This window comes from Chelonoidis abingdonii, chromosome 22 (genome assembly GCF_003597395.2).
Source record: "Chelonoidis abingdonii isolate Lonesome George chromosome 22, CheloAbing_2.0, whole genome shotgun sequence".
NCBI lineage: Eukaryota > Metazoa > Chordata > Testudines > Testudinidae > Chelonoidis > Chelonoidis abingdonii.
In genome coordinates, this window is record NC_133790.1 from 31,267,942 (window position 1) to 31,287,725 (window position 19,784).

Consider the following 19,784-nt stretch of genomic DNA (forward strand, 5'->3'; position numbering starts at 1 on the left):
GAACTGCAAAAGTAAAACGGATGGTTAAAAACTTCAGATTTAGCAATTCTGCAGATTTGAAAGCTGCAGCTGCCCTTGCACTCGCACTAAGTATTTGCATCTCAAGTCCAACAGGTTCCTATACCAGGATTCATATGGGCCTCCTCCAGCACGGTGGGGTTTGAAGACTGGAAGGAAGCTAGTGATGTACCAATCTGTGAAACAGAAAGTGGGACAACTCTGGTAATCATAGGCCTGTCAGCCTGATATTGAGCCCAGCCAGGTAATGGAGTGGCTGATACAGGACCTGATTAATAGAGAATTGAGTTTACAGATGACACACAAATTGGGGTAGTGGTAAATAATGAGGAGGAAAGGTCACTGGTTCAGAGCGAGCCGGAGTGCTTGGTAAACTTGAGTGAAAGCAAAGTATTGTAATATGGCTACCCGTAAATATATACCCCTAGGAACCATGCAGGCCATACTTAGAGGATGGAGGACTCTAGGCTGGGGGGCAGTGACTATGAAAAAGGTTGTGGTGGATAATTAGCTGAATGTGAGCTCCCACTGTGAAGCTGTGGCCAAAAAAGCAAATGTGATCCTGGGATGCATCAACAGGGGAATTGTGAGTAGGAGTAGAGAGGTTACTTGACCTCTGTGGCTGGCACTGGTGTGACCACTGCTGGAATACCGTGTCCCGTCCTGTGCCCACAGTTCAAGAAGGATGTCAACAAATTGAATAGGGGCCAGAGAAGAGCCACAAGAATGATTAAAAAATCAGAAAACCTGCCTTTGAGTCTATTTAATTTAACAAGGAGAAGGTGCAGGGGTGACTCGATGACAGACTATAAGTCCCTACATGGGGAACAAATATTGAATAATGGGCTCTTCAGTGTTGCAGAGAAAGGTCTGACACAATCTAATGGCTGGAAGTTGAAGCTACAAAAATTCAGTTTGAAAATAAGGTGTAAATTTTTCAGTGAGAGTAACTAGCCATTGGAACAGTTGACCAAGATTTGTGATGGATTCTCCATCACTGACCAGTTTTTAAATCAAGATGGGAGGTTTCCCTAAAAGCTCTGGTCCAGGAATTATTTTGGGGCAGGTCTCTGGCCTGTGTGATACAGGAGGTCAGAGTCAATGGCTCCAATGGTCCCTTCTGGCCTTGGAATCTATGTATATTAGCAAATTTGCAACCTTCCTGGGACATAGGGAAGTATTATAGCCCCTTTGCAGATTGAACCTGAGGCACAGAGAGAGAAGTGACTTGCCCAAGGTCATACAAGAACTTGGTGGTGGAGACCTGGGAATTGAAGACAGATCTGCTGAGTCCCAGTTTGGTGCCTTAACCACAGGACCTCCTTGCTGTAGATGGCCCTGGTCCTGTTGCTACAAAGTAAACGTAAATGCCTGTCTCCATAGCTACGCATGGGGATGACTAAGAAGCACAGTCTAGTGGTGAGAGCTCAGGACTGAGAGCGAGAACCTAGAGTTCTGTGCCAGAGCTGGGATCTGAAAACCTCTCTGGCTTTGAGCAAGTCTCTTGCTCAGCTTCTCACCTCATACCTCAGTTTCCCCATCTGTAGAACAAGCCTAATGCTTGGTACACCTCTACCCCGATAGAATGCTGTCCTCGGGAGCCAAAAAATCTTACCGTGTTATATCGAACTTGCTTTGATCCACCAGAGTGCGCAGCCCTGCCCCTCCGGAGCACTGCTTTACCACGTTATATCCGAATTCATGTTATATCAGGTGGCGTTATAGCGAGGTAGCAGTGTGTATAGTGACTGGATGGTGGGGAGTGCCAAGCAGGGTGACTGGACTCTCCTACCCTGTATAACAGCCAGTCGCAAAGCTGCTGCTGACAGCTCAGCTGGAGCTACAGCCAGTCCCCACCACAGTAACCGACCATAATATCCCAAACAGGGTGGGGGTTTCAAGTGGGGAATGCATGGCAGGAAGTGAAATCTCGAGCCAAGCAGTTTCCTTCTCATCCTGAAAAAGGCCAAGGGAGGACAGGTGCAGTGACACCACCGTGAGCAGGGACCTTTTCCTTGAGACGTCTGGTGTTATTTAAACGACTATTCAGCAAGGGTAGGTTTTGGCTCTAACAACCTGGGGCTGTGATCTCATCAGAATTCACAAGCTAAACAGGGTTGGGCCTGGCTAGCATGTGGATGGGTGACCTTGAAGGGGAACACAGATGCTGCTGGAAATGGTGCTGAGGCATCAGCATTGAACCAATGCCCTGTTATGGTGTTAGGGGGTGCTGTGCTCTTTGAGGTGCCAAGAGGCAGTGCAGTCTGCAGGACTCAAGAGGTTCTAGTCCCAACTCTGCTACTCTTTCACTGTGTGGCTTTTGGCAAGTGAGGGAAACTGAGGCCCCTCTTTAAAAAGGGGATGATAATAGTGCTGTGAGGTAGCCAGGTATAATTTAGGATTAATTAGTTAAATGATTATCAAGTGCTTTGAACATAAAGCACTATAGAAATAATCACTGTAGTGACCCAGCTAAATTCTAGCTTTAGTCATTGCATTCTACCTCCCTAAATTCCTGCTGCAGCTTTAATTGGATACAGCATTCTTTTGCACTTCCTGTCCTGAAGTGTTATGTTTGGTTGCTATGTGCTGCCAGTTTACACCCCAGAAGTGGCTGCATATGCAGTGGATGTAATGGTTCCTCTAAAGTCTGATTGGTAAAATCCTGGGTGTCACATAGTAATACTGTAAGCAGTGAGTTAGCGCCACTGCAGGCCTGCTCGGCGAGAGAGGGAGCAGTGTTGCTCAGAGACAGGCGTGGGTGTGCTAGCTGACTGAGCCACAATGACCCTGACGGGCGTTGTTTCCTTGATGCCCTGCCAGGTACTGAGAAGCCACGTGATGGTGCGAGTAGGTGGTGGATGGGATACCCTGGAGCACTACCTGGACAAGCACGATCCCTGCCGATGCGCCTCCCTCTGTGAGTGTGTGAGGAGAGGACTCATCCCTTCCAGCAAGTTACCAGAGGGCCTGGGGCCAGAGAGACTCCCCTGCCCCATACTCACTGTGCATGCCAGTCACTTTCACTCCTTTCCAAGGATGCCTCATTTGTGGATGAGTTTTCTTGGGACACTGCAGCAGACCCTTCTACCAGCCCGGTCCCTTCGGCTGGTTACTGCTCCTTGCACCTTGCTCCTCCGAGCCTATAGAGGCAAGCCTGGCTGGCCCGTGCTGGCCTGAGGGGAGAGGACTTTGCAGCGCTGCAACAGCGACCCCTTGTGGCTGAACGTTGGCCCCCATGGCAGAGGCTCTGGCCCCACCAGTAGCATGAGCTCTTTGCCAAGGCCAATTCCCTTTCATGCTCCCACTGTTCTCTGGGATCAGGGCTTTGTCTCTGGCCAAATCCTGCTACATACACAGCTTTCCTCATCCTCTGGTGGTATCCATTGGGCACTTGCAGAGCTGACGGGTTGAGCAGGACGCAGAGATGGGGAGGCAGCAGAAAGGCCCAGCGGGGAAGGGAACGGCTGCCTGTTAGCAGACGTCCCGAGGAAGGGTCATGGGAAACGTGAAGGGCCCATTGATCCCAGCCAGGCCCCTGTGAAGCTCTGCTGCAGTGTCTTCCCTAAGCCAACATGCTGATGACTTTGTTCCCTCTGCAGCGCATCGTCTAATGCAGACACGTGCCTTGGGCTTCTCCCCCCAGAAGACGGCATCTCCTGGCAGCTTCTCTTCCAGCCCCCGAGCTGCCAGCCCCAGCTCCCAGCGCACCTCGGAAGGCATGAACCCCTACCGGCCAACGGAGACCCTCCGCATGGGCGATAAGCGGCTCTCAGCTGGTGGGGACTTGACCCAGGCCAAGATGGACCGGTCCGGCCATCCGGCCAGGGGGGCAGGAGATCTGTCTGTCCAATCGGACTCCTCAAGGCCGATCCCCAATGTGACATCACACGTCAGGCAGGAGAAGCTGGAAGCGCTCCCCCCAAGGGCTGGTACAGTCCCCTCATCTGGCCAGAGCTCCTCCAGTCCCTTGAGGAGCTCCACACCACTGGCCCACCGCGATGTATCTGAGCCGCGAGCTTCATCCACTCTCAGGTAGCATGTGCCAGCGATGCCCATCCCAGCATCCTCAGGCCACCTCACTTGGCAAAACTTAGGGGATCTGGGAGAGAGGGCTCTTGGTGTGTTCATACCCAGGGAATGGAACAGGGAAATGCCCCCGAGTTGGCAGAGAGTGTGGGCAAGGTGCAGGTTATGTTCCCAGAGCACAGACAGGGCTAGGGATCTTCTCTCCCTCCCGTACAATAGGGCCAGGATTCACCCCCTGCCTTGGGGGGCAGTGAGACCCACACATGGTGTGTCCTGGGACAGGGCGCTCCACATCTCCTTAAGGTAATAGAGTGCAATCCCCCTGTGCTGCAAGCAGACTCATACTCCCTATCTCTGTGCACTGAGAATCCCCTGCACTCTCCTGGGGCAACTGACTGTGCCCCTCCCCAACCCTTGGGCATCAGGGGGCCTCACTCCCAGGCTGTCCGTGGGGTGTATCTGGGCCCCAGCCTGGCTCTCAGGGGAAGAGCGGTGCAGCAGCTCCAGTCCTTTGGGCACATTTTACTGCCAGCCCTGGAGGAGGGGCTGATGCAGGGGTGATGTGGTGGCTGCCCAGCCACCTCAGTATCCTTGGGAAGATAGAGTAGGCAGGGCTGGGGTGGTTACTAGGGGAAGGGGGGCTCAAGGCTCCTTGTGGGTGGGCTGGCAGGAGGGCCTCTGTGTCAGGGGAAATCCAGCCCCTTCCCCCCGCCAGTTCTGGTGGCGGCTGTCACGTCCTGCCCCTCCCAGAGGAAGAGGCGCTCCCTCCCCGCCCAGCCGGCAGGGGCCTGCTCAGCCAGCCAGCCACTGACTCACTCCCTGGGAGCTGCTGCAGGATGGGGGAGGCGAGCAGCTGCCGACCGCCATGGCAACCACTTCCCAAACAATAACAACTTCTCTAGGCCAAGGCCAAGCGCTCCCCGTGGGCACCTTCTAGCCCCAGATCCCCAGCCCAGGGCTCTGGAAAGCAACAGCCTCCGACCCCATGAGTCTGGGCTCTGCGAGATCCCCAGGCAAGGCAGGGATGTCTAGACCCAGATTCAAACCTTCCCCTGGATGTTCAGAGTTGGGTGTTGAAGCTCCCCTGGGTGCGTTCTCTACTCTAGCCCCCACCCCCCCCATGGCCAGCAGGAGCTGCCTGCCCCCCTTTGCTGCCCCGAGCATCATTCTCTGCTCCCCTTTTGAGCAATGAGATGCTCCCTAAACTCAGGCCACGTCTACACTACGGGATAATATTGAATTAGCTAAAATCGGTTTTATAAAACTGATATTATAAATTGATTCAGGTGGCCTAAACAGCACAATATTCGGGGCGTGTGCATCCATTGGTTTCCGAGGGCTAACGTCCGAATCTGACAAAGCGTTGCCATGGTGGGATAGACTTCTTCTGTAGCTAGCCATAGCTACCCAGCAGTCTCCCCCCATCAACTCGAGCCCGCTTGAAAGCCTCTGGGTTGAGAACTCATATTGTCAGGCGAGGTGTTCGGGGTAAATGTCGTCAGTCATTCCTCCTCCGGAGAAACATAGCTGAATCAATATCTTTTCCGGCACCGTTTTTCCGCTGAATTGCCCTGGCAGACTCATAGCACACAGCAACCATGGAGCCATGGAGCTTACTAGGCCTTTTTTGTGTTTTTTTTTCCGCGTCAACCCGAAATATGTGTACTGGATGCCGCGGACAGGAGGGCATACTTCACCAAGCGCTAACACACAGCATTCACTTTTTTTTTGCAATTGAATTAGCAAGAGTATGGTTACATGGTCGTTTCTGTACCCGTCTATCTGGCGAGAAAACTGGCAATGAATGACGGTTATCTCCCCCTACTGTACTCGTCCGCTGGCTAGCGATCATGAGTGCCCTGGCTGAAAGTCGGCCCGGGGGTGCAACGTGACAGAAAAAGCAAAACATGGAGATTGACTTCAGTTGACTTAGAGTCAAGCTGTCCCTCTATGGTTCTAAAAATAGGAAGTCAGCTCCTGCTAAGATATAGGGGCATAGTGTAGCAGGGGAAAGGGCAAGGTCGTATAGAGAAGAGACGACAGCTGCTACCGTGTCAGATTCACAGGGGGAGGTGCCCCCGCAAAAACATCCACCACTAATTTGCTTCCTCTCCTCTCTTCCCATACCCTTCTGGGCACGCCCTATTGCATGTCGTCCCGCCGCATGCGAAAGTGAGAGGAATTAGAGAAACATTGCTAGGAATAAAGAGCGAGGAAGACACTTAGGTTAGTTGAGGGGAGAGAAATTGAGGGGAGGCAGCTCCTGAAGGGGCTATATGACTAGTCCAAGGCAAGGTACAGACAATGCTTTTCTTTACGACATGGAGAAGACGGGCGGGGGGGGTCGGATGAAGCGCAGGCCGCGCAGTTGCTAAGAGAAAGAGAACAGGACCTAGGCCGTTCGTGCAGATGCCACTACTGGGAGTAACTGGGAGGTCATTCCATGTTTACCGCAGCGGTGCCGACCGGATAATCCTCCATTTTCCGCACCTGAGGCCGACGAGCCAGGGAGCACTCACGGGCTGATGGCAACGAGCGGAATAATGCAGTTCATATTGACCATCAATCCGAACCGGGGAGGAGGGAGGGGGGACAGTAGCGCACCCGCTGCTACACGCCTGCAGCACGCGATCTACGTCAGGCAGCATTCAGTTACACATTTAGGTGAACATGTGAAAAAGTAAGAAATGATTTCTTTTCCCTTTCCTTTCACGTGGTGGGGGCAGTGTGGGGAGGAAGGAGGAGCTATGCCCTGAAACAAACGCCAGAATCACTGGGTGTTTGAACCTACAACATTGGGGAGCTTCAGCCAAGAATGCAAATACTTTCGGGAGATGCTGGACTGTGGGAAGCTGGGACCCTCAGTACCGCAGCCTCCATCCATGAGACGTACCATTTGAAAGTCTCCTGGACCCTGTTAGTGACTTGGGCACGGCAGACACGTTGTAGTCGCTGAGATTTTTCTTCAGTAAAAAACCTAGTTGCGCGATTACGGGGGTGCTGTAACGGGAGCCTCTGATACAACGAGTTTGTCCTCCCCCATAACAGCGATCAAGATCTAGTATGTCTTCCCCGTACAACGGGGTCCAATGCTGGAGCTCGTTTTGGGATTGGAAGACTGCACGGAAATCCAGTCGCCTCGGGACCAGGGGATCAAAGAAGAAGGTCCCACCGCTAGGGGCAAAGCAACCATTATGTAATCGCAGATAAGTTCGCGGGGTAGAGGGCGTTTGCTCCTGGTTGTACACCTCCCGCTAGGGGCATCCAAGTTCAGGGATTGAGCTGTCCGCAGGAGCCGTCAGGGTGCAGACTGGGGTGGGATAGCCGGCCCGGCAGGCCAATAACGTCCATTTCTGTCACACAACCTAATTCCCGATATGTTAAATCGAATTTAGCGCTACTTTGGTTGCCTCTATTCGGGGTGGAGTACAGAAATCGATTTAAAGAGCCCTTTATATCGATATAAAGGGCGTTGTAGTGTGGACGGGTACAGCGTTAAATCGATTTAACGCTCTTTAAATCGATTTAAACGCGTAGTGTAGACCAGGCCTCAGCTCTGTGCTGAACCAGGGTCATCCTCCTGCCCCCTCCACTGTCAGGGGCTGGCAACTGCAGGCCAGTTTGCCCCAAAGAGAATCCCAGGGGACTCTCCCACTGGGCCCTGCACTCTAGAGCAGTGGTTTTCAACCCAGTACTGTGTCATGGAAAGGGTCGTGGCGGCTCTGGTCAGCACTGCCGACTGAGCCGTTAAAAGTACCGGCGGCGGTGCCGCCCGGCTAAGGCAGGCTGCTCCCTATGTGTGTGGTCCCTGTGGGGGAGAGCCACGCAGAGCCACTTGCACATCTCTGTTTAGGAACCAGACCTGCTGCTGGCCTCTTCTGGGGTGCAGTGCGGTCTGTAGTGCCAGGACAGGCAGGCGGCCTGCCTGAGCACCCCTTCTGCGCCGCTGACTGGGATCCGCCGCAGGTAAGCCAATTCCCTACCCCAGCCCTGAGCTCCCCCAGACCCAAAGCCCTCATCCCTGACCCCAGTCCAGAGCCCTGACCCCCTCCGGCACCCCAACCCCTTGCCCCAATCCAGAGCCCCCTCCTATACTCCCAGCCCCACCCCAGGGCCCTGACCACCTCTCGCACCTCAGCCCAGAGCCCCCTCCCACACCCTGAACTCCTCATTCCCGGCCCCACCCTGTAGCCCTCACCCCTGCACCCCAACCCTCTGCCCCAGCCCTGAGTCCCTCCCACACCCCAAACCCCTCATCCCCAGTTCCATTGGGTCACGGGCATCAATAATTTTCTTCAACTGGGTCACCAGAAAAAAAGTTTGAAAACCACTGCTCTAGAGGACCTGCCATCCCGTCAGAGTGGGCACAAAGCCCTGGCAGTGTATCTTGGATTCCTAGGGCATGGGGATAATTGGACCAAGGGCCGAGTCCCCCACCTCTGCGTGGCCCCCTCTCTTGTGAGGTTTGGGGTTTCTCTGCAAGGCCTAGTTCCGGGAGTCAGCATGTGAGGGGAGAATCTCAGCTTTTGCTTGACAGTAAAACCAAGTTTCTAGTCCCCATGGTGGCAGAGAAGCTGGAAAACGTGACCCCTAATAGCTTAACAGCAGAAGACAAAGGAAGAGCCCAGGCACGTTCTCTCTGGCTCTGAAGTCATGCAATGCTAAATTTCCCAGTGGTCTGGGGCCTGGCTCATCATTCTGGAGTGCTGGGGGTTGGCAGTGTTGTGCTCTGGCTGCCCACTGGTGAATCCAGGCCCTGGGGCCAAGGGACACCCATGGCAGGGCTTCCACAATACTGAGCCCCCAGTAAGTTTATAGTGTCGTGGAACCAAGTGCTGCTCCTCTCCACCAGCCAGGAGCTCACTTGCATTGTAGATCTATTGTTAGTTCTCGTTATCAGCTTTGCTCAGGATCAGCCTGCTGGCTTCCTGTGTGGGTATGAGATATTTATCCAGCCATATAGTTAAGCAGAAATGACTCACCCATACCATACAATCCAGGATGTTAGAGATCATTATCGCCAAGGTATTTGTATTAAATAGCACCTAGCTGAGAGGGGACTCCATCGAAGTAGGCGTTCTTGAAATGTGTCTTCCATTTTCCTGGTGCTAGAAACTTTCTCCAACTCAGAATTCCTTTTGGGCAGAAATTTTTTTTCCAGCCCAAAGGTGAACATTTCTGGAAAGCTGGAACACAGCTATTTTTGAAGGAGTTATTTGAGCATGGGAAAAAATATTTCACGTGCCGTTCAGAACCGTTGCAGTGATGTGCCTCAAAACTAGCTGGAGCGAATGACTTAAAACTTAGCTTGTTTGGTAGCCTCCTTCAGGTTTACAAAGCAAGCCAGGTTTGGAGGAGGTGGATTAAGTCATAGCTCAAGCACCCACAGGAAAAAAATAGTGGGTGCTCAACACCCAGGAGCAAGAGCTTGAGTGTGGAATTTGATGAGTTCTGTGCTGCTATCAAGGTCTACCCTTAGGGCAGGGAGTTTGTTTATAAACAGCGGCAGGGTGATTAAGATAGCAAAAGGCTTGTCATTAAATTAAGCACAGGTAGACGAACCTGAAAGCACCGCCAGGCACTCCAGTTAAAAGACAGGAAACAAAGGGTAGGAATAAATTATCCATTTGCAGAATGGAGAGTGGTGTTCCCAGTGGCTTTTACTGGGCCCAGTCCTATTCAAATGGTCCGCAAAAAGGGGCAAACAGTGAGGTGGCAAAGTTTGCAGATGATACAAAATTACTCCGGATAGTTAAGTGCAAAAGAGACTGTGAAAAGTTACAAATGGATCTCACAAAACTGGGTGACTTGGCAACAAAATGGCGGACAAAATTCAATGTTAAATGCAAAGTGATGCACATTGGAAAACATAATCCCAACTATATATACAAAATGATGGTGCCTAAATTAGCTGTTACCCATCAAGAAAGAGATCTTGGAGTCATTTCCAGTACTCTGGAAGCACTATGTTTCCAGAGTACTGCAAATTCATAAGAATCCTTCTCTCTCTGCCTGTATGATCCTAAACTGCAGAATGCTCATTCACCAGCTTCAGAAGACTTAAAAATTTTCTCAGGTCATCAATAGGACAGACGCAACTGAATATATAGCTGTCCTTAAAGTGCATCAAGACAATACCAGGGAGAGCTGGCTGTATTTTAAAGAATCCTTATTGAGGTCGCAGGAACAAACTATCCTGATGTGTAGAAAGAATTGTAAATATGGCAGGCGACCAGCTTGGCTTAACAGTGAATTTCTTGCTGATCTTAAACACAAAAAAGAAGCTTAAAAGAAGTGGAAGGTTGGACAGATGACCAGAGAGGAGTATAAAAATATTGCTCACGCAAGCAGGAGTGAAATTGGGAAGGCCAAATTACACTTGGAGTTGCAGCTAGCAAGAGATGTTAAGAGTAACAAGAAGGGTTTCTTCTGGTATGTTAGTAACAAGAAGAAAGTCAAGGAAAGTGTGAGCCCCTTACTGAACGAGGGAGGCAACCTAGTGACCGAGGATGTGGAAAAAGCTAATGTACTCAATGCTTTTTTTGTCTGTCTTCATGAACAAGGTCAGCTCCCAGACTGCTGCACTGGGCAGCACAGTATGGGGAGGAGGTGACCACCCCTCTGTGGAGAAAGAAGTGGTTCAGGACTATTTAGAAAAACTGGATGAGCACAAGTCCATGGGGCCGGAGTTGGTGAATGTGATTGCAGAGCCATTGGCCATTATCTTTGAAAACTCATGGCGAACGGGAGAGGACCCGGATGACTGGAAAAAGGCTACTGTAGTGCCCATCTTTAAAAAAGGGAAGGAGGAGGATCTGGAGAACTACAGGCCAGTCAGCCTCACCTCAGTCCCTGGAAAAGTCATGGAGCAGGTCCTCAAGGAATCAATTCTGAAGCACTTAGAGGAGAGGAAAGTGATCAGGAACAGTCAGCATGGATTCACCAAGGGCAAGTCATGCCTGACTAACCCAATTGCCTTCTATGAGAGATAACTGGCTCTGTGGATGAGGGGAAAGCAGTGGATGTGTTATTCCTTGCTTTAGCAAAGCTTTTGATACGGTCTCCCACAGTGTTCTTGCTGGCAAGTTAAAGTAATATGGGCTGGATGAATGGACTATAAGATGGATAGAAAGCTGGCTAGATCGTCAGGCTTCATGGGTAGTGATCGTCAGGCTCCATGTCTAGTTGTAGCCGGTATCAAGCGAGTGCCCAAGGGTTGGTCTCGGCCAGTTTTATTCAATATCATCATTAATGATCTGGAGGATGGCGTGGACTGAACTCTCGGCAAGTTTGCAGATGACATTAAAGTGGGAGCAGTGGTAGATACGCCGGAGGGTAGGGATAGGATACAGAGGACCTAGACAAATTAGAGGATTGGGCCAAAAGAAACCTGATGAGGTTCAACAAGGACAAGTGCAGAGTCCTGCACTTAGGACAGAAGAATCCATTCACTGTTACAGATAGGGACCGAATGGCTAGGAAGCAGTTCTGCAGAAAAGGACTAGGGGTTACAGTGGACGAGAAGCTGCATACGAGTCAACGGTTGTGCCCTTTGCCAAGAAGGCTAACAGCATTTGGGCTGTATAAGTAGGGCATTGCCAGCAGATTGAGGATGTGATCATTCCCCTCTATTCAACATGGTGAGGCTCATCTGGAGTACTGTGTCCAGTTTGGGGCCCACACTACAAAAAGGATGTGGAAAAATTGGAAAGAGTCCAGTGGAGGGCAACAAAATGATTACGGTGGAGCACATGACTTATGAGAGAGCTGAGGAATGGATTGTTTAGTCTGCAGCGAAGAGAAGAATGAGGGGGGATTTGATAGCTGCTTTCAACTACCTGAAAGGGGTTTCAGAGAAGATGGATCAGACTGTTTCTAGTGTAGCAGATGACAGAACAAGGAGTAATGCTCTCAAGTTTTCAGTGGGGGAGTCTAAGTGGATATTAGGAAAAACTTTTTCACTAGAAGTGTGGTGAATCACTGGAATGGTACCTAGGGAGATGATGGAATCTCCTTCCTTAGAGGTTTTTAAGGTCAGACTTGATAAAGCCCTGGCTGGGATGATTTAGTTGGGGATTGGTCCTGCTTTGAGCAGGGGGTTGGACTGGATGACCTCCTGAGGTCCCTTCCAACCCTGAGATTCTATGATTTTGTGAACTAGACGTGAATAAGATTGCTGACAGTTTCATCCAGAAAGCTACAGTGAGACAAAGTCTTTAAACTGGGACGTTAGTGAAGACAGCTTGTGATTGCAATGATTTTAATATACTGTAATTCCTGATAATGTAATTATGTAGTTCATAACAATTGAATCATTATTAAATAGTAAAGATACCAATGACAGACCCATTCAATAATTAGAATATGAAAGAACTGTATAACTATGCTGAAAATAGCTCCCCCCAAAAGTGGCAGAGTGCCCCACCCCCCAACACACACACCTCTTCAAAAGCACCCACCGGCAAAAGCAAAAGTCAGCACCTGTAGATCGTGTCTGCAGTTGTCCATGTGCAGGTTTTTTGCCTTCCTCTGCAGTTTTAAACTCATGTCAGTGATAAATTCTTTGCAACTTGAAGTCTTTAAATCAAGATTTGAGGTTTCTGTTACAGCAGTGGGTGGGTGAGGTTCTGTGGCCTGTGATGTGCAAGGGGGTCAGACTACATGATCACGGTGGCCTTAAAGTCTTGTCTGTCCGTCTGGGGAGCAGCATGGTCCCACTGGGATCTACTCCTGGCTCTGTCGCTGACCTGTGGGATGACCTTGGCTGAGTCATAGCCCCTCTCTGTGCCTCAGTTTCCCTTCTCTCCATTGTCTATTTAGCTTGTAAGCTCTTTGAGGCAGGACCTGCCTCACATAAGTGTTGGTACAGCACCTAGCACAATGAACCCGATCTTGGTTGGGTGCTGATGGAACAGTAAAGTTTTAAAGCTGCTTAGTGACAAAAGCCCGAAACGCCCCAGGCCTGCAGGTGGAGGTTGTATGTGCTGCTACTTGAATAGATCAGAAACGGGCGGTAGGGGATTCAGTGTTAAGACGGAGGAACTAGAAGTCAGGAAAGCAGAGTGGCTAAGGCTTTGTCCCAGGATGTTTAGCTGTATGTTACCTTGTTTGTATTCGTGTGTTAAATCTGGGTAGGAAACGAAATGTGCCCCCTTTAAGATAGCAGGGGAAGGCTTCCTCAGGCTGGAATGTGGAGCACTGGATTTCTGCGTCCAGGCGAACTGGGCTGCTTGGAATGGACAGAGGGATCTGTAACATGTGGCTGGTCCCGGTTGGGAGGGATCAGCAGAGAATGGGCTGTTGTTATTCCAGGCCTGGCGCGCTCTCTCCTGAGAACAAAGTGCTCCGCAGGGACAGTTTGGTAGCCCAGAACAGAGAGGCTGGGTGCTATGCTGCCAGCTTGGGAACTGGGGAGGGGAAAAGCTCAGGCAGATGCATCTGAAAAGCGGATTTTGCTGTGGAGGCGGAGGCTGCCCTCCGGTGGGCTGGATGGGGAATGGTGCCGCTATTCCTGCTGGGAACATAAGCTGTTATCTGGCTAAAGTGCTTACGCCTCTTGTTCAGCTCGTGTGAGCTGGGGCATGATGCAGCAGCAGCCTCCAAGCCAGCTCTGCGGCCAGGCCCGATTCTGGTCTCAGGCCAACTCTAGCCAGGTTTGCTGCATGGCCTTCGGCAGAGCGAGCCCTGGGAGCCGAGACTTCAACGCAGAAGCGTTAGAGCAGGGGTGGCCAGCCTGAGCCTGAGAAGGAGCCAGAATTTACCGATGGACATTGCCAAAGAGCCACAGTCATACATCAGCTGCCCCCCATAAGCTCCCTCACGCCCCCAGAGCCTCCCCCTGCCCCCAATCAGCTCGTCCGTGGCATGCAGGAGGCTAGGGGCGGGGGGGAAGAGTGAGGCCACGGCAGGCTCGGGGGGAGGGGGCAGGAAGGGGAGGTGTGGAGGCCGGGTCTGGGGCAGAGCCAGGGGTTGAGCAGTGAGCACCTCCCCTCCCTTCCCCTCCGCCCCCCTCCCGGCACATTGGAAAGTTGGCGCCTGTAGCTCCAGCCCCGGAGTCGGTGCCTAGACAAGGAGCCGCATGTTAACCTCCGAAGAGCCGCATGTGGCTCCGGAGCCCCAGGTTGGCCACTCCTGGTCTAGAGGGATGTTACAAGGGTTTAGTCTGGAGCTGGGGCCTGGGTCAGAATGACACATCCCAGCTGTGGAGAGGGGGACACTGGTGCCAGGTGCTGGGGCCTGAACAGCTGTCCTGCCCTGGCAGCTCATGCAGAGCAGCAGAGGCCCCTAATGGGGCCGGCTTTATGCCTATTCCACCAATTCCCCCGAATCGGGCCCCGCGCCTAAGAGGGTCCCGCGCCCAGTGAGAATCCTTTCCCTGGCTAGAGGCGCCTTTTTAATTTTTACTCACCTGGCAGTGCTTTGGGTCTTCAGCGGCACTTCAGCGGTGGGTCCTACACTTTCTCCGTGTCTTCGACGGCACTTCAGCAGCGGGTCCTTCGCTTACTCTGGGTCTTCAGCGACACTTTGGCAGTGGGTCCTTCAGTGCTGCTGAAGACCTGGAGAGAGTGAAGGACTCACCGCCGAAGTGCCGCCAAAGACTCAGAGCACCACCCGGTGAATACAAGGCCCACGTGTTTTTTTACATGTTGTTGTGTTTTGTTTTTTTTTAAGTCATTCCTGCCAGTGCCCCATTGAAACTGTTAGAATTGGGCCCTGCACTTCCTAAAGCCGGCCCTGGGCAGTGAAATGTATTGTCTTCAGCAGTCTCTTCTCTTCCCCGCGCCCCCCACCCCAGCCATATATGGCGCTGACGTCCTTTCCTTCTTGTCATTCCAGGCTTCAAGACCAGCTGCCCCCCAGAGCCAGACGCCTCTCCGGAGACAGCGACTCCTCCGCGTCATCCACACAGAGTGGCACCCTGGGCAGGAGGCGTGGTGAGGACGGTGCCTTGCGAACAGCGCACAAGAAGGAGGTGGGGAGGCGCATGACCGAGGGGGCCCCTAGGAGTCAGCCTTCGAGCCGCAGCCAGTCACGGGAGCGCGGGGTCTTCTTGGGGCCGAAACCGTTGGTGGGGGCCAGGAGGGCAGAGCCCGAGGAGCGGAGCCGGTCTCGCATGGTGAACAGGCCTGGCAGGCCCAGTGCCAGAGCACGGAGCCAGGGGAGAGGTAGCGGGGAGTCAGTGCTGCTCATCAGCCGAGGGAAGGATGGGCAGCACTCCTGGGCACGGGCCAATGAGGTGAAGGAGAACGGCCAAGATTCTGGCCGAGCTACCCCCAGGACCAAGAGCCCAACTCGCGGGCACCTCGCTCGGGTGAGCTCCAGAAGCCCTGCCCCCACCAGTCGCAGAGCATCCCTTCCTGCCAACAAACTGGCAGAGCCCTCGGTCCGGGCACCTCAGCAGATGCTGGGGTCTGTGAGGCAGTGGCAGGTGGACAAGACTGAGCCAAGGGTCCCTGTGAGGGAGCAGCTGTCTGAGGAGACCCTCCAGGCCAGGGAGCTGACTGAGAGCTTCAGCCAGGAGCTGGAGGAGCTGGCACAGAGCTTCCGGACCCCTCTGCACCTGGACCCCAGCCAGGAGCAGCAGCTGTACCGGTGCCTGGAGGAAGAGTTCCTGGCCAACTCCCAGATGATTGAGCTGGCCGAAGATAATGGGGTGTCCCTGGGCTGCGCTCACGATCCAGGGCGTCTCCAGCAGACCACGCCAGACCCAGGAGCCGTTGACTCTGCCTACTGCTCCTCCAGCTCCTCCTCCTCCTCGCTAAACTTCTTCAGCAAGCACAGCTTCCAGGCAGACTTTGGTGAGCGGCCCAAAGATGACCCCAAGAGGAACCCTGCATCCCAGCGCCTATGGGCCTCCAATTGTAGCACCGGCCCCACTGAGCTCCAGGATGGGTCTGGCTGGGACTCCCACGTGGCGCTGGAGCCGGGCACATGCTGGAGGAAGCCAGCTCTCTCAAGTTCCTCAGATGAAAGTAACTACTACCCAGCCTTGAATGACCTCCAGGAGGTGGCCGAGGGAGTAGAGGTGTCAGGTCCGGGCATGGATGCGGCCTGGACCATCTTGGAGCTTGCGGGCTCTGACACAGACTTGGGAGCCTCGGCCCCAGATGAGCCGATGAAGACTGAGGAGGACTCTGTGGAGGGGTCGTTGGGTGAGACGTCCCTAGATGCAATGCTGGATGTACTCCAGACGCAGGAGGTGGTGCTGAGGCAAAAGAAGTCCCTGAAGAAACCAGGCCGAGTGCCTTCCATCTACAAGCTGAAGCTGAGGCCCAAGGCCAAGCCACGTGTAGACACTCAGCCAGATAAGAAGCCCTCCAAGATACCCACACCGCTCAGCTACAAGACGTCCGGTGCCTCACCCAAGGGGAGCCCTCCCAAGCGCCCAGCTGAGCATAAGTCCTGGAGAGCCTTTCACAGCGTCTTCTCCTCCTTCATGGAGCCGCCGCAGGGCCAGATGGAGCCAAGAGGGCCAGACGAGGACGCCTGGGCTTGATGGGCTGGTAGCACTTGTACAAGATGGAGGGACCGGCCTGTAGCATTCCCCACTGCTGCTCCCAGATCCCCATGTCCCGCACCTGCTGCCTTGGATGTGCTGCTGTGGTGGTCCTGGCCTTGCTGCTGCTGCTGCTGCGGCGAAGGGGTGGGCGGCCAGATGCCCCAGAGTTTTTTTTATTTTTGGAGGTACCTCGGGATGGAGCTTCCATTTGCAGGGCCAGAGCTGGGGCTGGGAAGCTGGGTGGCTTTGATTTAACTTGAGATCTCTTAAGTGAATTGGCTTTTAGGGGGACGTTCCTGAGCCTTGGATTCCTGGGTGTCTTAGACTTTCCTTGGTTTCAGACCAGAATTGTTCTGGGGGTCTGGGATTGAACACCCTCAGATGTCCTCTGGGCCTTCTGCCCCCCAAAGCGCTCTGATCTCCAGCGCAGGGCACTCCATCATTCTGCACTGAAACTCAAGAGGCTCTGTGACCATTCTTTGGGGGTGTGATCGCTGGGAGAGAGGGCGCAGTGGATGGGGCACACCTCCTCTGAGCAGAAGCAGAGAGGGACCGAGCTGCACAGCAGTCTCCGAGGGGAAGGCAGGGGAGTTGGACTTTATTTTTAGTTGGGGTTTCTTTAATTGACTCTGGTTTTGAGGAGAAAGGGTTAGCAAACCATATTGCACATCATTTCGGCAGCACCTGCCGGCCTCCAGTAGGCTGGGGCTCCCAGCATTAATTGACCGTGACGTACTGTATGTTTGTTAATAACATCTGTATCTAGAGATAATATATTGAGTGTCTGTACATATAAATACTCTGCATAGACTGCTGCTTCCCTCATGTCTGGCCTCAACCCTAGGGACATAGAGATGGACAATAAAAATAATGACCCAACCCCCCCGTCCTGTCTGGCCTGGTTTGTACACTGCCAGGGTGGGGGCGGGGCGCCAGAAGACCTGTCCCTAGGTCAACCCCAAAGGTGAAATCTAGGCAGGCTTCAGCCATGTCCCAAATCTACTGTCCCTCCCACCCAGCTCTGCACCCTCCCCATCAAACTGTCCTGGCGTCAGGGTGTAGGGGGATGGGGCATACTCCATCCAGAGGGAGCTGGAAGCTTTGGGGGAAATCCCCCACGTGATTCCTCCATCCTCTCCAGGTGCTGTTCCACCTTCTCCTCCCAGGGGCTGTGTCCCTGCCAAGGGGAAGCAGCAGGACAGCTGGCTGCTCCCAGTGCTCAGAGCAATGGTCTGTGCTGGCCAGAGATGAGAACTACAGCAAAAAATAAAGCGACAGAGCAGGGAGGGGGATTTACTTGCTGGGACAGAAGCCAGCATCTCAGGAGCGTCCTGCCTGAGGCAGGCCAATTGCCCAGCATGTCGCATGCTGCTGCTCCTGACCCAGCCCAGCTTTCTGCCTCCCTGAGTCTCGTCTTGGCAGGCCTAGGTCAAGAGGAGATTTCTAAACCTGCGACGGGCTGGGGGCAGCGGGTGCTGGGCACTGTTCAGTGGGTGGAGGTCCTTCCACCACGCTCCTGTGCTAGGAAAGGTGAGTCATGGATGCTACTGTTAAGCCCGTGATCCAACTTCTGCTCCAAGCACTGGAGTGTGGAACAAGTCCCCCTGGGGCCAGCTACGATGACTCTTCTTACATGGCCATGGGAACACACGTTCCACAGGTCAGGTCCCCTGCTGTGCCCTGCCAGAGAGGGAAGAACACCTGGGCCTGACTGTCAGAATAGCTGCCCTCATCTTCAGCAAGGTAAGGGGGAGACCCCAAGAGCCAAGCCCCAGCCCCACCTGCACTCTGGTGCTGCTGTCTGGCCCCTTCTGTATCCGATGCACCCAGGCAGGAGGGCAGAGCTTGGACACCACACACACAGACACTCTCTCTCTCTCTCTCCAAACAAAAGCGCTGTTGTGTCCCAGCAGGTAGCTCACAGGGAAGGATGGGAGGGGGCAATTTGAACTATTAAGCTTCCTTAGTGCTGTCCCTTGGGGGCATGCACACCTGGAGCAGGGGCTGCTGTTGTCAAGGGGGGTGGGTGGTCGCTGCCCCAGCTGTTGTGACCATGAGAAGCTAGTTCTGCGTGTGCTGATGTTTAAAGGGGCAAGAAATACAATTACAGAGCAGGGCAAGAGGAGCGAGGGAATCCTTGTGACTAACATCCTGGCTTCTGGAATGACTCCCAAACACCAGGCCTTCTACCCCAGCCCCTGCCTTTTCTCCCAAGGATGGGGCTTCGGCCTGTACCCTCCCCTTCCCCCATCCACTCCATCCCATTTTAGGGGCATTTTCCTGATAAGCCAACTCAATTTCCCACCAGCTGGTTATGCTATCTCCTCACCCCCACTACCCTGTTTTGAACCAGAGTCATCCTTGAACAGGAGCTATTAACAAGCAAACACTACAGCCCTCCTCCACCCCCACCCTAATAGGCTGCCACTGCACTCAATTCCCAGTTTTGTCTCCTTCGTTAACCAGGGTGCACACAGCCTGTATCCAGCACACAGACGGCTAGTGGCTGAAGAGTATATTGCAAACCAACATCTTATTACATCCCCCAAGCAAGGGGGATGCCCTGGACTTCATTTCTGGTTTTGGAAGCCAGGGCCTGGAAACTGGAGGGTGTCAGTGCCCAAACTCCATTTGGCTCAGTGCCAGGGGTAGATATCGGGCAGTGCGATGAGGTGAGGTAACCAGCGGGCCCCAGAACAACAGCCCTTCCCCCAGCATGTACCACAAGTCAAGGACAAACACACACAGCTCCTGGAGCCATTTTCCTGTGTGTGATGCTCCCTCCAAGTGCAGCAGTTTGGCTTCTGGGAGAGGAGCAGAGCCTGAGAATAGCCCTTAGGAGGAGTAAGGGCCTGACCTCAGGGGCTGGGTGTCCAGCCTGATGGAGGGAGGGGCTATGGGGGCTTGCACACCCTGCGATCAGGGCAGGCTCCAGCGCAGCAAGCAGGTGCTTGGGGCAGCATGAGTGGCTCTTCGGCGGCGGGTCCCTTGGTCCCTGTCGGAGGGAAGGACCCGCCACCAAAGTGCTGCTGATTGTGGCTTTTTTTTTCTTCGGTCGCTGCTGAAGAAAATGCCGCCTCCCGAAATCCTAGTGCCCTATGCAACTGCCTAGGTCGCCTAAATGGTTGCACCAGCCCTGGCCCCGAGACCCTGCACCCCCTCCCCCTGCCAGGCTCCCCTGTGGCCTAATGCAGTGCCCAGGACATTTGGTTTCACGCATCTTCCCGCACACACACAC

The 19,784-nt window shown here is 53.4% G+C and overlaps 1 protein-coding gene across 2 annotated transcripts in view; it reads left to right on the plus strand.

The window, feature by feature from the left end:
* GAS2L1 (growth arrest specific 2 like 1) overlaps window positions 1-17,417 on the plus strand; it is a 36,851-nt gene extending 19,434 nt beyond the window's left edge. For both annotated transcript variants that reach the window (XM_032764642.2, XM_075059965.1), the window contains 3 exons: window positions 2,842-2,938; window positions 3,621-4,053; window positions 14,884-17,417. In XM_032764642.2, coding sequence (XP_032620533.1) covers window positions 2,842-2,938; window positions 3,621-4,053; window positions 14,884-16,543 — 2,190 coding nt within the window. In that variant the 3' untranslated portion in view covers window positions 16,544-17,417. The remainder of the gene's footprint in view (window positions 1-2,841; window positions 2,939-3,620; window positions 4,054-14,883) is intronic.
* The last annotated feature ends 2,367 nt before the right edge of the window (window positions 17,418-19,784 follow it).